General features: G+C 34.2%; 1 protein-coding gene across 2 annotated transcripts in view; it reads right to left on the bottom strand.

The window, feature by feature from the left end:
* CWC27 (CWC27 spliceosome associated cyclophilin) overlaps nt 1-17413 on the bottom strand; it is a 261252-nt gene that overhangs the window by 214252 nt on the left and 29587 nt on the right. For both annotated transcript variants that reach the window (XM_012462277.3, XM_064376014.1), the window contains exons 8-10: nt 15460-15539; nt 14461-14494; nt 12810-12967 (exon numbers count right to left, since the gene is read on the bottom strand). In XM_012462277.3, coding sequence (XP_012317700.1) covers nt 12810-12967; nt 14461-14494; nt 15460-15539 — 272 coding nt within the window. The remainder of the gene's footprint in view (nt 1-12809; nt 12968-14460; nt 14495-15459; nt 15540-17413) is intronic.

Raw genomic sequence — 17413 nt, 5'->3', positions numbered from 1 at the left:
ATATTGGCATTCTAGTAAGAGAGAAGTCTAGATGATGGAAGAGCTATTCATCCTTGCCACATCTGCATACTCCATGGCTTTCCATTTCCTGTATCAATGGCATAATTGAGCAGACACCTGACCTGAGCCACGCCAATAAGATTCTCTCCCCCAGATATTCAGATTTTGGACACAGAAATCTAGTCAATTGACTTCTGAAGAACTGAACTGCAAGAGGTAGAAGACTAGAGCTCTATAGAGAAAACAGGTTTGTAGAGGACAATGGAATGAATGAATAGAAGGAAAGTATAACAGAAAAGCTGCAAAAGAAGAGAGAAAATACAACTTCCTGACAACTTGCTTTCTTGACAGGACTGTATTCTTTTATCTGGATTCTGTACAACTCCCCTATGCTTTCATACAGAAATTCCTTTCCTTGAGCTAATTTTAGTGGGTTTCTATTCCTTATAACCAAATAATTCTTAAGATATCTAATAAGAAAGTTATAGTTTAATGTATATGAAGTGTTTTTCATCTGTGAAACTTATGGAAGATATCCATTATATTCTTCTCCACCCTTGGTATAAAGACTAATAAGATAAAATTTCCTTTATAATTTTGTACTCCTAAAAGTCTGAAATAACTAGGAACTGATATATATAGTTCTTTTTGAAATTCAGGTAATGGTAATTGTATCATCTTTATTATATTTGCCTTTTTTTTCCCTCTGGGCTGCCAGGAAGATGATGATTAAATTTACACAGTCACAGATATTGACAGCAATTCCTGGTTATATCATAGAGACTATAGTAGACTGCTTTCTTTTCCAATAGTTCACTGCTCTTTCCTATGGAAGGTTTATACTTTATCTATTGACATCAGGCTTAACCTATCAATTGCTTTGGCCAGTGAAATACAGTGGCATATGCCCCTTCTAAGCAGACTCTTTAAGAGTCAGTATATGATTCCTTCATCCTTTTCCTTCTGCTATGAGAGCAGCACATTTCAGAGAGGAGCTGTTTCTTCATCCCAGGCCTGGAATGAAGATGATGTTGAGCAGATCCACGGCTGCCCATCAGGATGTAGCCAGAGCAAGAAAACAAACATTAGCTGTTTTAAGCCACTGAGATTTTGGTGTATAACCTAATAATATAAGCTGACTAATAAAGAAAGCAATTGAATAAGAAACAATTCAGGATATCTGTTTATGTGTAGCAAAACTGAGGTATATTAGGAAGGACCAACAGGGCAAAAATATCTGAGGAGAGCACTAGGAACCTCCAGAGTTCCTATCTCAATGCTTATCACTACTACTTCTTAGCCAGTCTTCCAAACCAGAAAGCTAGGAGTCATTTGGTATATATCCTTGGTACATTTGAAATATACCTTTAGGTCTCCTACATCTACACTGTTACAAAGTCTTATTAAATCTACCTCCTTAATATATCTCAAATCCATCCCCACAGATACTATACCTTAGTTAGACTCTTATTACTTCTCCCTGGACTAGTGTAATAATCTACTAATTTGTCTTTTGGCTTCCATCTTCTAATCCATCTCTGACGCTTACATAGAGTTATATGTGAAATAATGTCACATCTTTGCTAGAAACATTTTGTATAGGTCTTTCTTTAGCTGGACATATGTGACTTGGCTCTGGCTAACCCCTCTCTAGGCTCTGTAGAGGTGTCAGATCATTGCAGGTTCAAGAACTGGTTTTGCTGCTTTCTAGCCGTCAGACATAATGCAAGTCACTTAACCTCTTAAGGTATGGTTTTTACATTTGTAAAACAAGGATCATAACACAAACTATACCTGTAGCTTTGCTGTGGAAGTTATATTAGGGAAATAAGTTGATTTAGCAAAGTGCCTGGCCCCAAGGTAGAATAATAAAAAATATCTGTGAAATGACAGAATAATTTCCTAGCTAGAATATCTATGACCCCTTCACAGCCCTTATTTATTTATATAGCTTATGTATTGTTTCCAAGTTGCTTATTAGAAACTAAGCAAGGCCGGGTGCGGTGGCTCACGCCTGTAATCCCAGCACTTTGGGAGGCCGAGACAGGTGGATCACGAGGTCAACAGAGCGAGACCATCCTGCTCAACATGGTGAAGCCCCGTCTCTACTAAAAATACAAAAAATTAGCTGGGCATGGTGGCGCGTGCCTGTAATCCCAGCTACTCAGGAGGCTGAGGCAGGAGAATTGCCTAAACCCAGGAGGCGGAGGTTGCGATGAGCTGAGATCGCGCTATTGCACTTCAGCCTGGGTAACAAGAGCGAAACTCCATCTCAAAAAAAAAAAAAAAAAAGAAACTAAGCAACTTGAAAAGAGGCTGATGCTTACTAATTTCAGTATTTTGGGCCTAGCACAGTATCTAGTTCAAAGGAAGAACCAAATGTGCAAAATCGAAGTAGTACCCAAAGGGTGGTAGAACCCCTGAACAGGTGCAGGGGTGGCCAATCTTTTGGCTTCCCTGGGCCATGCTGAAAGAATAATTGTCTTGGGCCATGCATAAAATACACTAACACAAATGATAGCTGATGAGCTAAAAAAAAAAAAAAATCGCAGAAAAAATCTCATAATGTTTTAAGAAAGTTTGCAAATTTGTGTTGGGCTACATTCCAAGCCCTGGGCTGCACGTGACCCATGGGCCGTGGGTTGGACAAGCTTGAGTTAGAGGAAAAGGGGAGTAAAACAAGAGCTAGAAATAGCAAAAATAAAATCACTAATTATAATTTTCCCTCAGGCTCTTGCATAACTTCATGTACTTTCAACTTTTTGTAAAACAAAGAAGAACGTAACTTCTTCAGTGGCCCTTCTCTTCCTTATCTTCCCAAACTATATTTGCCAATTTAATTTACAGGGAATTCACAGTATATGGCCTAGGAAGGCAAGAAAGCAGTGAATATTTCACAATTTTTCAACATGACTATATTTGTTCTGGGGTAGAGACAAATGCTGAATCACTTAAAGAATGTTTTTCTGTATATAATCTCAAATCTATGTTTCAAATGCACAATTCCATTCCCTATAAACTGATGCAGTGAGATCAATGGATTGTAACTCTCAAAGGTAATATAAATCAATACATTATAAAGAGATGCAAATACCTCTTTTCCATTTTGACAGGAGAAGCTTCCCCCACATGTGCATTTCACTGCTTCCTGTCTGCCATACAAAATCTAATTGTAAAAACAGTAGGGTTGATATTTCTGAAATACAGCTGAAGTTCAAGAATTTTTTTTTTATTTTGAAGGTTATTCCTTGGATATGGATTAACTGGTTCTCAATGAACTGAATAGGCACTTTAAAAGTGGTACTTTTATTTCAATTGGCCCAAGAAACAGTTTAGTCCAGAATATCCAAAAATTCTTGCTATTAATGTCAAAACAGAAGAAAAATGGAAGGTTGCCAGAAATGTCATATATAGTATGGTTTCTATTATAATTAATACTATTCCAAAATTTTAACAATAACTGGTAAAGGCAATTAAAACAAACCACCTAGTCTACACTGGGAGATGATGCAACATTATTTAAAGAATTGAACGTAATGTTAAAGTGTTATTCCTTTTAAATAGTGGCTCCAAAAAATGACTTACTTTATTAGCATCAGAGTGATACATATGAAATTGCTGTTCACTGTTTTTGATTTGCAAAAACGGCAATTTTGTGTTCAACCCTTTTAAAGCTGGTATTTTGATCTTTTCCTGAAATATATACTGCCTACTTAACATCCACAGTACTTTGTATGCATGTCTAGCCGAGTACTTGTCACACTGAATTGTAATTAATTGCCGACAATTCTTACTCTTACACTATTGTGGACATTTGCAGATAGAAACCGTGTCTCCTTTATTTTCATGTTCCTGGAGCCTACCACTTCCTGGCACACAGCAGTTCTTACATAGTGGATGAAAACAAGAATAACATATATTTGAGAATAGAATGATTGGTGAGGAAAAAATATATACAAAATAAAAATGAAGTTCTAGTAACAATCAGCATGTAAACTTCATTAAACCTGGGACTGGTCCAAGCTTAATATCTGCTGTTAAACAGAAAGATTTCCTGAAAATACATTTGGATCACCACTACTCCATACGAAAGCAAAAAAACAATTGCAAACTTTCTTTATTCAGAGACCAATTACCCAGTGTATAGATCTTGGATTTCTATTTCTGTTCCTCTCCTTTACTGTCTGCTTCAGTCCAACGCCTTGGGGTAAAGAGAATGAAAGGAAGCAGAAATGCTCTAGCTGGTTAATTTTACTCTTTGCTTATAAATGTTCTGTGAGATGAAGAGGGGTACATCTTCATGTGCTATTATCATGCTAGAGATGACAATTTCAATGGTTTAAAATGGGTTGTTAGAATATCTGTGGGTTTCAACGTTTGTTACTAAACTTTTTTTGAATTTGTACTATCATTTAAAAATTTGTACTATCTTTTAAATTTTTGAAATTTAAATACTGAACTATCTTTTTTAATTTCCTAAAGAAAACAATGTTTCTTTACCAATGATAACTCTGTACTTCCTAAATCTAATCATAAAGTAAGAGAAGCCAGACACTAAGTAAGAGTCAAAAATTATCTAAGTATGAGAAGAAGCTTATTAATATTTCTGAGAAGTCTAGAAATCCTGGGGGCAAAAATATTCAAAGTTCCATAAGAAATCCTAATCAAATATTCCAAACTCAACAAAAGATTTGAAACAAAAAAATTAGCAACAGCTTATTTAGATTTTATTCAGGCTTCAGAAGGCATGAAAACCTGACTCTATTATCCCATGCTCCATAATTTAAAGTTTAATCAATTCATAAGATCTTTAATTTCAACTTCAATATTCATAGCTAAATCCTGATGCTATTATTATAGGAATATATCTCACATTCAATCAACCTAACAGAACTCCTGAGCAAAACACAAATTCCAGTTAACTTTATTAAATAAGATCTTTTTTTTCCATAAAAACAGAAAAGTGCTGCAGTCAACTAAACATGGCATATAAACAGAAAATGGCTGATAAAATTAGAACCTGTTCAAACACTAAGACTGATGCCATTCTAGTTAACCCTGAAAGATTATCAGAAAATTTTTGATGATTATTATTTTAAGGTATATGTTAAGATTTCTTTGATTTATATTTCAATTTGATAAAATTATAATCACAATAAAATTATAGATGACAGAAATTGCACAATAAAAGATAGCATCACCATAATGCTGTAATCATCATAACAAACCATTGATTTTTTTACTATCTGGTCCGCTTATTTGAGCTGATTTTAATGTTTAGTCATTTATTATGAATCAATATACAGATGCTAAAAACAAGCAGGGAAGACAACTCAATCTGGTTTACATGATTAAGTTGCAGTAGCTGAGCTCCACCTACAGGCAAAAACGGATTCTTGACAATAAACTTTAAAGTAGAACTTTCCAAAACACAAGCTGCACACTACCTCACAGTTTTCATCATCCTTGGCTGGATATTATACCAACAGGGAATGTTTTAAATAATTTCTTAGGGCTGAATACCAAAATTTATGAACAGCTTGTTCAGGGATGGAGTGATTTGAATGTACAAACAAGGTTGAGAGATACTGATTTTATTCCTTATCAGTCACATTAAAAAAAAAAAAATTAGGAACACTCAAATATATTTTCTTTCTCTAAAATTACGTGATTCTCACTTTCTTGACCCTTTTACCTTTCTTAAGATTAAAACCAAGTGCAGTTGAGATAAATGTCTTATCTCTGTTGAACTGCAAAAGTTCTGTGAAAGACCTGAAGTGACCCTACAAAATATCCTCCACTTGTACATTGTTCTATACCTCAGAAATAATCAAGGAGGTATGTGTTTGGGAGTAGAATTCTTAACACTGAATGCATATTAGAATATCTACAGAGCTTTGACAAAAGTACTATTGCCCCAAATATTTGCTTGTTCAGGAATGGAGTGATTCGAATGTACAAACAAGGTTAAGAGATATTGATTTTATTCCTTATCAGCCACATTAAAAAAAAAAAATTAGGAACACTCAAATACCATATTTTCTTTCTCTAAAATTACTTGATTCTCACTTTCTTCACCCTTTTATCTTTCTTAAGATTAAAACCAAGTGCAGTTGAGATAAATGTCTTATCCCTGTTGAACTGCAAAAGTCCTGTGAAAGACCTGAAGTGACCCTACAAAATATCCTCCACTTTTACATTATTCTATACCTCAGAAATAATCAAGAAGATAGGTATTTGGGAGTAGAATTCTTAACACTGAATGTATATTAGAATATCTACAGAGCTTTGATAAAGTACTATTGCCCCAAATTAACGTACACTCTTAGGTGTTAGAAAAGTAAATAGCATTAAAAAAAAATACTTAGAGGAGTAAATTTAACCAAGAAGGTAAAAGATCTGTCTGCTGAAAACTATGTAACATTGAAAGAAATTGAAGAAGGCACAAATAAATGGAAAGATATCCCATTCTGGATTCATGGATTGGAAGAATTAATATTAAAATGTCCATACTACACAGAGTGATCTACAGATTCAAGGCAATTTCTATCAAAATTACAATGTCATTTTTCACAGAAATAGGAAAAAAAAATCCTAAAATTGGTATGGAACCAGAAAAAGATCCCAAATAGCCTAAGTAATCTTAATCAAAAAGAACAAAGTGGGAGGCATTACATGTTCTGATTTTAAAATGTATTATAAAGCTATTTTAATCAAAACAGCATGGTATTTGCATAAAAACAGACATGACCAATGAAACATGATAGGAAGTACAGAAATAAACTCAAGTATTTACAGTCAATTGATTTTCAACAAAGGTGTCACGAACACACAATACATAAAGAAAAGTCTCTTCAATAAACGTTGTTGGGAAAATTGGATATTCACATGCAGAAGAATGAAATTGGACCTTTATTTCACACTATATGTAAAACTCAACTCAAAATGGATAAAAGACTTAAGGATAAGGCCTGAAACTGTAAAGCTATTAGAAAAAAAATGGGGGAATAGCTCCATGACATTGGTCTCAGCAGTGATTTCTTGGCTAGGACTCCCAAAACACAGTCAACAAAAGTAAAAATAGAAGTAGGATTGTGTCAAACTAAAAAGTTTCTACACGGCAAAGGAAACAGAGTGAAGAGACAACCTGTGGATTGGGAGAAAATATTTGCAAATTATACATCTGATAAGGGGCTAATATACAAAATACATAAGGAACTCAAACTACTCAACAGCAATAAAACAAATAACCCGACTAAAAAATAGGCAAAGTATCTAAACAGACATTTCTCAAAGTTTGCTTAGACTAGTAGAATAAGCCTTGTGGCCAGGCGCTGTTGCTCACACCTGTAATCGCAACATTTTGGGAGGCTGAGGCAGGTGGACCACAAGGTCAGGAGATCCAGACCATCCTGGCTAACACGGTGAAACCCCGTGTCTACTAAAAATATACAAAATTAGCCGGGTGTGGTGGCACGTGCCTGTAGTCCCAGCTACTTGGGATGAGGCAGGAGAATTGCTTGAACCCGAGAGGCGGGGGTTGCAGTGAGCTGAGATGGTGCCACTGCACTCCAGCCTGGACAACAGAGCGAGAATAGTAACGCATGCTGACCATAGTTAATGTATTGTATATTTCAAAATTGCTGAAAGAATACATTGTTAATGTTTTCACCACACAAAAAAGTAGTGAATAAAGACATTAATTGGCTTGATTGAATCTTTCTACAACACATAGAGCAAAATATCACATAGTAACCTATAAATAAATACAATTACTATTTGTTAATTAAAAATGAGATTATTTTAAAAGTTAGAAAAGTAGTTACTATTAGGAGATGAGGGAGAAGTAACCAGAATGGGGCAAGAGGTGAATTTACAGGTAATGGCAATTTTTTGTTTCTTGATCTGGGTGATGGGTATATGGATATATTTTGTTTGTAAAATTCAGCTAGCTGTACACTTATGTGCATTATATATAGTTAATAAGGACACATTCTGTTTGTATATTATACTTAAAAGTTTAAAAGTTAAAAAAGAATCTTCCCAGACTTTATCTCAGACCAAACAATTCTGAATCTGTGGGTGTGGGGCCTGGGAATTAGTATTTTTTAAAGTCCCCTCTGTGACCCTAATGTGCAGTTGGGAGCGAAAACCACTCCTATAATGGAACACAAATTGATTCAATCTTTTATTTATCCACTCATTTCACAAACTTTAATGACCAGTTACTATATGCTTACTATACATTAGCCTCTGAGGATATAAAGATAAATAAGGCATAGTCTCTAAAGAGCTTAGATTTGGCAAAGGAGAGGCAAATCAATACATCCCAATAGAAAATACAAGCAAACTACTTACAAGATCCAGAGGAGAAAGTGATTTATCAAAGAAGAATTTATTCATATTTGTTCATTTATTTAAAAAAATATTTGGGTACCTATGCTGTTTGAACATGGAGATACAAACGTAAATGGACAGGATCACTACCTTCAAGAAAATTACAGTACAAGGATACACAAAGAAGAAAAATATATATATCTAAAACCTAATATCATACTATTAGGAAGTGTGAAAAGGGTACACATAGGTATTCGCTAGGGAGTCAGAGAACATGGTACACCAAGTTGCTGACTTGGAACTACAATGATACAAACTTGAACTCTTCCAAGAGTAGTGGGGATAAAGATTAATATTCTGCAGGACTGCTTCTCAAACTAATGCACATACAAATCACCTGAGGATCTTGTTAAAATGCAGATTCTAATTAAAAATGTGTAGGATAGGGCCTGAAACCTGGTATTTCTAACAAGTTCTCAAGTGATGCTAATGCTACTGCTTCCCAGATCACACTTTATATAGTAAGGTTCTTGAGAGAGATTAGTCTCAAGAGAGAAGAGATAAAAAATCTCCATAGCAGAAAGACCGAGAAAAAAAACTGGAGAGTAGCCATTCGATTATCAACTAGATGGCCTTAGTCAGAGGAGTGTCAGTGGAGTGGTGGGCGAGAAACTAGATGATGTGTATTTAGAAATAAACAGGAAGGATGTAGGGACAGGGAATAAAATGGAATGGTTTTGTTAGTTTTTACTCTCGAAGCAGGGAAGAGAAAGGAATACGGGTTGAAGAAATTTACTCTCATTTCACAAAAAAAAAGCAGCCAGGTGATCCGCTGAGAGTTTGAAGTGTGAAGTAAACATGGTGGAGAGTGAATAATAAGGAAGCACTGGAGACACAGAAGGGGGGAATCTAGAAATCCATAACAATACCAACTTGTATATAACTGTGTGATTCTGCTGGGATGCATCCAGTAGTCAAGATATAGGAATAGAGAAGGTAGGCTGGAAAGAAAGTGGGGATTGGTACATTTTTAAAAGGGTAGAGGCAAGGGATTAGAAATCCCAGGAAGTTAGAATAGATGTAAAGGTGCCTATTCTCTAGGGAGAGAAGCTAGGAAGCATTTTGGATCTGTATTTCCCCTGAGTCCTTTTATCTTTTTTTTTTCAGATGGAGTCTTGCTCTTGTCACCCAGGCTGGAGTGCAATGGTGTGATTTCGGCTCACTGCAACCTCCTCGCCTCCTGGATTCAAGCAATTCTCCTGCCTCAGCCTCCCAAGTAGCTGGGATTAGAGGCACCCGCCACCATGCCTAGCTAATTTTTGTATTTTTAGTAGAGATGGTATTTCACCATGTTGGCCAGGCTGGTCTCGAACTCTTGAACCTCAGGTTATCCACCCGCTTTGGCCTCCCAAAGTGCTGGGATTACAGGCATGAGCCACCGCGCCTGGCCTGAGTCCTTCTTTCAAATGAACAACTAGAGGCATTGTTGAAAATACATTACTAGGAAAAGATCCTACTGTATGTAAACTTGTTGAAAATTAAATTGTTAAATATCATTCTCCAGTTTAAATATTAAGCACTCAATAAACACATATGTAGGTTTAACATACAAAGTGACAAACAGCTTTAACAGATTCCAGATGTTTCCTTACCAATAGAAGCAATACCACAAATTTTCAGTAAAATTATACTTTGAATGGCTCCTTGCTTAAAGAGCTGGTAGGCTAGTCTTGTCTCTCATCCTACTGCTTAAATGGAAAAATGACAAAAGGATAACAGAGTACTTCAAGCACATCCAGGTGAAAAGTTATACATCAAGAGTACTGATCTTTGAATAGATAATGATTTCACGCTGATATCCTATCTGGCTGGCAGCTATACCCATTATAATTCAAACTGAGCAGTGACTTTCCTTTAAATATAACTATCCTTTTTGCCACATTATAATTTTCAGTATTTTTGGAGCTTTCCTGTGTTTTGTTGTTGTTGTTTTCTTTAACCATAAAGTTAACTCCAGAGACTTGCTGTCACAAATAACCGAAAGTACTAATGATTTGGAAATGTTTTAAAATTTATTTTTATTTTTTTAGAGACAGGGTCTTGCTCTGTCACCCAGGCATGATCATAGGTCACTGCAGCCTAGAACTCCTAGGCTCAAGCAATCCTCCCATCTCAGCCTGCTGAGCAGCTGGGATTACAGGCATGAGCCACTATGCCAGGCTCTGATTTTGGCAATTTTATGAACTGAAAAAATATGTGGTCATGAGACAATCATGGAAATTTCTATACTAGAGAGAAATACTGTTTCTTCCCTTTGAAATTCTCTACTTTCTCCTCTGTCCTAATCTTATTTTTCTTTTATTTCTCTTTTAGGTAGGAGAGAGAAGATGAAGGAGGGAAAGTGGAGAATGTGAATATTAAAAATGTGGGGGAACAGGACAGTTATAAATATGTGCTGTATGCACCATTTACAAAGGCACACTTCGCCAATTATTTTACCTAAAAGAATCCAATAATGTCCACAATACTCATGTTTACCTAAAATATTTAAGCCACCTTTGGAGACTTAGTTTTCTTATTTAATTTACTTTTCTTAGTAGACTTGCAATGCACTTGAATATAGCTTTTTCCTCTACAGTGAATATACAAATTATGTCACTTTAATTTTATAAATTACACTGATTTATAAAAAGAGAAAAACTGCTAACATGAGTAAGTGGATGATATATATGTTCCTACGTAAGAAATTACCATAAAAACTAAGCTTTAAGTGTCTGTTCTTTAAGTCATCCAGTCTATGGTATTTTGTACAATAGCCCAAAACACTCTTCTATCAACCCATTCTCCATACTAAATACTATCTCAATGTATCATTTGCCTGTAAAACTTCAATGGCTCTCCAGTATTCCCATGATAGATCAGACTGCTAAATCTAGCTATCAAGGCCATGTATGCTCATCAGGTCCATACTACAGCCAAGGAAATCTTTTAAAAATAAACTTTAATGTAAGAGTGAACACAATTTTGGAAAATGCAAACTTTGACTTTTCTAAATATCAGGTAATCAAAATTTTAAAGATACTTATGAAAGGTACATTAAAAATAAACTTCAGTTCTTATACAAAATTTAGCTTCGCTAAATTATAATTTATCTTATAGGGTATACAAATATCTGAAATTTATTAAAGCCTAAAAGACAGAGTTGGGAGCTCAAGGAACACTTAAATATAACAGAAATAAATGTTTGGTTGGTTCATCTATTAAAATTTTTAAATATAGTTTTGTTACATTATAAACCTAACCTTTAAAAAAATTCTTAATTTTCAAAATTGGAAAACACACGCCTTGAATGATGGAATAAAACATTATGTATCCATAATTTAATTAAAAGTTACAGACCTAATGAGAGGTTTTCAACTCTATGAATTTAGAAGCATGCATATGATCACTAAAATCTTTAGTCTATATTAGCTACTATATATAGTATATACAACATAATCTAGTATATACAATTACTCAATGGTGATTACTTGAGTGTCAGGTGAACGTTGCTGGAAAAAAGATATTTAAGATGACCCTTAAGTACCATTTCTAAATGTTAAAAGCTTTGCTTTTAGTGGAAATTTCTGGGAATCATTTTTATTTGATTTCATAAAGAAAAAAATTGAGGGAGCTATTCGATGACAGTGTGAAAATCCTTTTTAAGTTTTTCTACATGTGGTTAAGATACATGATAGAGAAAAAGAATGTTATTTAAATGTAGTTACATTCATCTTATCCCCAAATAGTATTTGAAGAAAACAAATACTATTGTTTTTTAAAACAATATTATTTAAAATGTATACTATAAAGTTGAAATAGAATCACAAAGGAGATAATTTTTCAATTAAGTTGAATTTCAGGAGAATAAAATGTTGAGTCATAAATCTAACAAACTTTCATCACCAGACAGTAAATTGTTCATCATTTGCTGAAATTTATTTTATGATACTACTGAACTTAGGATGGGCATATGGTATTTGGTAAATCAGACTTGAAAAGATATTTAAGAATGTTTTCAGGCCCACACATTTTCTTCATCAGCCTGACAAATTTTACTCACTTAAATTATTTAAGGAGGTCTCTTTTCTTTCTATACAGTTAATCTACTGTTTTCATCGGTATTTAACAAATACATTATTACACATATAGCTAATATATTATTACCTTATACATATAAACTTACAGAGCCTTCCTTAAAAAGGATGAGAGAGAAATACAATGGAATTGGACTCATAGGATCATTGCTATATTTACTTTAAGCTCGGTCTGTTTCCTTTTAGGCCCACTAACAGGCCAATTTGTAAAACTATTATATTTATCAAACATTATGAAAATAGTATTTTAAAAATTAGCTGAAGAGAGGATTCAATCTGAATTAAAGTGAAATATAAAAAGACAAAAACTGATACCTCGCACAGTAACTGACTCACCTGCGGCTGACTGATTTCTTCTCCACTTCTCCCTCTCCAGCTGATTTAACATTCGTACTTGTGTCCTTTTTTAATTTTTTGGCAATTCTTTCTCTCATCAGGTTCTTTTCAACACCATCAATATATTCATCATGCTCTGCACTTTCATCTTCTCCATCCTGTAGAAATGGAAAATGAGTATTTACCAGGCACTCAATTTCTCTTTTCACTTCTAGAGATCTATTGTGTCCACTGAATCTCCTTATTGCATTCTAAACTAGGTTTGATTTTTTATTTTGTTTTCTTTGAATTATAAGCCCTTGAAGAATCTGCTACAGGTGGGAATAGCCCTTGGTTCTTCTCTAAGCCAACTATGTAAGTATGGGATACCCCAGGAAAGGCTGTTTGCTTGATTCATGCCTATCTTCCCAGTGGTTGTCCTTGACATCAGTCCTTTTCCTCTAATGTGTCCTCTATTATATTGCCAATGGTGACCTTCCTGAATGCAAAATTGATCACAGCATTCTTCTTTTTAACAAACACCCTTCAACTGTTCCTCACTTCCTTTTAAGAAAAATTCAAACTTCTCACCATTGCCTATGAAGCTCTGCAATGAAGCTCCGGCCTGTCACCACACCCTGTTCATACTGGCCAGCTTTCAGCTCTTAGAACACACCAAACTCCCCTTGCTTCAGACCATTTTGTATAGGCAGTCCCCTTTACCTTCAACATTCTTTTTCCCTGCTCTTCACCAGACAGATTCCTTCAAACTTTAAATCTCAGCTTGTATTTTCTAAATTAGGTATAATCTCTCCTTATTTCCATGCCTTAGCATACATTGTTCTCTGTCCTAGAGGGACTCCACTCTTCACCACTTTCTTTTCTGACTTAGCTAACTCTTAACTCTCAAATAAGACATAAACAGCATCATCTCTTCCAGGAAGGTTTTCTTGACAAGGTCAGATATTCATCCCCTATCTACTATTGACAGCCAGAGATTGCCTTCTCTTTTGACTGTGATAATATATAAATCTGTGTTCATGCATGGAAAGTTATATGTAGTTCCTAGTGAATTACATAATGAACAGATCAATGAGTTTTTATATAAAAAGTGGCATATGCATAATTTGAAAACTTGATCTCTTATGTATCAAAGGAATATCTTCCTTCTGTTTTATTAGCTTTATTAGCCACTACAAGTAATAAAGGTCACCACAGTCTTGAATGAGAATCTTTTGAAATGTGTATATAAAAAGGGGATACTACTATAAATGACTGATCCAAGCATTTCCTATATATCATGTAGGATGCCTACACACCAACATTTAAACTTATAACACAATAAAATTATAACATCTGAAGTTTGAGTATTAATGTAATGCTATGTGAGGGAGAGAAAAAAATGGACTAGAAATTCATATATAAGATTCTAATATTGTAGGAAGATACACACACACACACACACACACACACACACACACACACACACCCCTAGAGTAAAGAAATATTCTAACACCTAAATAGATCATTTTTATTTTTTGTATTTTTCCAAAATTTGACATATATAACTATAAAAGTAATATAGATTACTTTTTAAGAAAAATTAATTTTTTATAAAAATGTACTTTGTATAAATTGTTCAAACTATATTTCTGCTAAAATAAATACTTACATCATCTGAATCTCCTGAGGCATCACCTTTTTCACTATAAAAAAAATAAGCAAAACAAATTTTAGTTTCAAGGTAAAACTAATAAAATTATTTTGTAATCCAAAAATCTAGAATAGTTTGCTGGGAATAATATTCCAAAAACTTATTTCAACATAGGAATTTAAGAAGGGCATTATAGAGCAGATGGAAACATTCTTCAGAGTCATTTTTTTATAAGTGGAATAAGTATGATTCATTAGCAAATATATGAGTTCACTAGAATTTGAAAGAAAAAAGTGAACAACAACCAACAGTGCTATTTTTATGAACAATGGTCGGCAGAAAACAATTTATTCTATTGGCTTGAAGTATTCTGGCTGAAAAAACCCAAATCCTTCAAATAAAAGGATGTTAAGATTGTCTTAAAATATGAGTTTTGAAAATGAGCTAAACTCAGTACAACAGCATTGTATTCCACCTTGAAATGTTGGCCCAGTTTACCTTGTGCAATTACATCTAACACCAAGACAGCTTCCCTTCTCAAAGAGAAGCAACAAAGGTAGCAAGAAAACTTTCTATTAACTCCTCAAGCATGTGAGAATTTATAATTGGTGGACTGGCCCCAAACTCATAACTTCTTCACAAAAACCTTCAACTCTAATTTGATCATTCATGATATAATTAAGACAAAAATGCTTCAAAGAAAAAGTTAGCAAAACAACCTTGAATTAAACATTGAACTGTTAAAGTAAACAGTTTCTAATCCTAACTTGTAAAGGTTAAACAATTTTAAACGTAACTCATTTAACAGAGGTAGAAAGCAAGAGTGAAAGTGACTAGAGTGTTTGTTTCTCTCTATTGTGCTTAAAGTTCTCTACCTGTGTTATCAAATGCTTTATTTTTTTGGCTGGCTTTAAAATTTTTGACTTATGAGGACCGATTGTTTACTCACAAAAGCAGCAAGAAAATTATCTGAGCCAGAAAATTAAGAACTTAGGATCATACTAACAACTGACTAACCTTTCTACAACGGGAACAGAACTGAGATGTGGATCATCCTTAAGCAAGTCATGACTACTTTTGCTTTTGCCCTTCATGCTCTGGAAAAGAATGTACAATATAATCATGAGTGAGGAAATAAACAGTATTCCTAAATGACAAGTTAACAAATTTACATAAAATCTAGCAATGACATAATAAGAAAAATATGTAGAAGAGCCTCTTGAGCATGAGAACATTTATCAATGAACAAATATTTATTAAATGCTTTAATTTCAAAGTTCGTGTTTTCAACAAATGTACATTTTAGAAGGGAAACAAGACATAAAAAGGTATAAGAAGTAGCATTATAAAACAATTACTGCTGCTATTAAGTATTAAGTATATTCTTTGTGCTAGTTACTGTGCTCCAAATAGTCCTGCTACTCCTCTCTTCTTCTCTCCCCAAATTAAAGTATATGAGGTGGGAATTATTAGCCCCATTTTACAGACAGTTAAAGAGATTAAGTAATTTTCTAGAGGGCACAAAACTAGTCAGTGATAGAGGATCTAGGGTTTATATCCAGGTCTGTCTGACAACAGTACCTATATATCGAAAATCTAAATGTATCAATTTTTCTTTTCCTCTAGGCCCCTATGAACCCAGAACACTGGCCTGGTTTCAGGTGTAATCCCCTGTTCTACAGACTTCCCTACTGCAGGGTGAGACACCTCAAACTTACCTTTTATCTTAGGTGTGAAGCTGCTTACCACCCCAACTTCCAACTAATCATATAAAAGGGAATAGTAAGAAATTAGAGTTGACAGAAAGAATAATTTCTGCTTTGAAACATTTTGAAGACAATTTTATTCTGAAAACATTATTACAAAATATGCCCGGCGCCAGTAATCCCAGCTACTTGGGAGGCTGAGGCAGGAGAATCGCTTGAACCTGAGAGGTAGAGGTTGCAGTGAGCTGAGACTGTGCTACTGAACTCCAGCCTGGGCAACAGAGCAAGACTCCCTCTCAAAAAAAAGAAGAAACAAAATATGTTAACTAAAATGTTTAAATGTTAGATACAGAGAGATGAAAAAACTTCTTTCCCATAAGCTCCATTCACCACTTTTAATTTGAAAAACAGGCTCTTAAAAAGATTTTTAAAATTTTTGTATTAATATGGAGCTGTCCATAGATTTAATCAATTAAAACATGCTTATAGGGCAATTTCGTAATATAAACTTTCTCCAACAGTTCATCTAAATATTATTTGTAGTTTTAAAAAGTCATAGAATCTGAATTATGCAATTAATCTATATTTCTAATTTCATAAACGTACTTAAACTAAGGAGTGATGAAAAAGCAAAATGTCATCTAATTACTTGTAATTCTTGTCCAACTATGAAAAATGGGGGAAAATATTCACAAAACAGAGGGTGGTGTAGTAGAAAGAACACAGGATAAGAAGAAAGATGATGGCTGGACCAAATGAGTTTCAAAATCTAATATTCCAGAATTCTATGGGGTTTAGTCCAAAACATGTACCATTTGTTGAAACACAGTGATCTCATGAGACCTCAGATACACTGCCCACAAAATGGGAATAATAATAATAATAGCAGCCTTGCCTATTTCACATAAGAGAATTGATTATCTGCAAAAGTGTACAGTGAACATCAAATAACTTAAACAAGAATAAAAGCCTGAACATCTTTTGTTCATGCTTTTCTTCCTTAAAATTCCTTCTTCCTGCATCTCTGGCCATCAGATTATCTTCATCTACCCTCAGAAGTAGTCGAATATATAATAATAGAGAATTAACAATTTACTTTACAATTAATAATATAAACTAACATTCACAAAGAAGTGAAATAGTATTGCTCATTAATGGACCAAGAGCTTACTTAGAGATCTGAATTCTAATCTTGCTTTTGCTATTTATTAGTGTAAATCATTTTCTGATCTGTGGACTAAAAGGCTAAGAACCTCTGTTCATTG

Source organism: Aotus nancymaae, unplaced genomic scaffold, assembly GCF_030222135.1.
Source record: "Aotus nancymaae isolate 86718 unplaced genomic scaffold, 86718_ANA_hifiasm-v0.15.2.pri h1tg000014l, whole genome shotgun sequence".
Lineage (NCBI taxonomy): Eukaryota > Metazoa > Chordata > Mammalia > Primates > Aotidae > Aotus > Aotus nancymaae.
The sequence above is the reverse complement of the archived record's forward strand: the minus strand, read 5'-3'. Positions and strand labels throughout refer to the sequence as shown.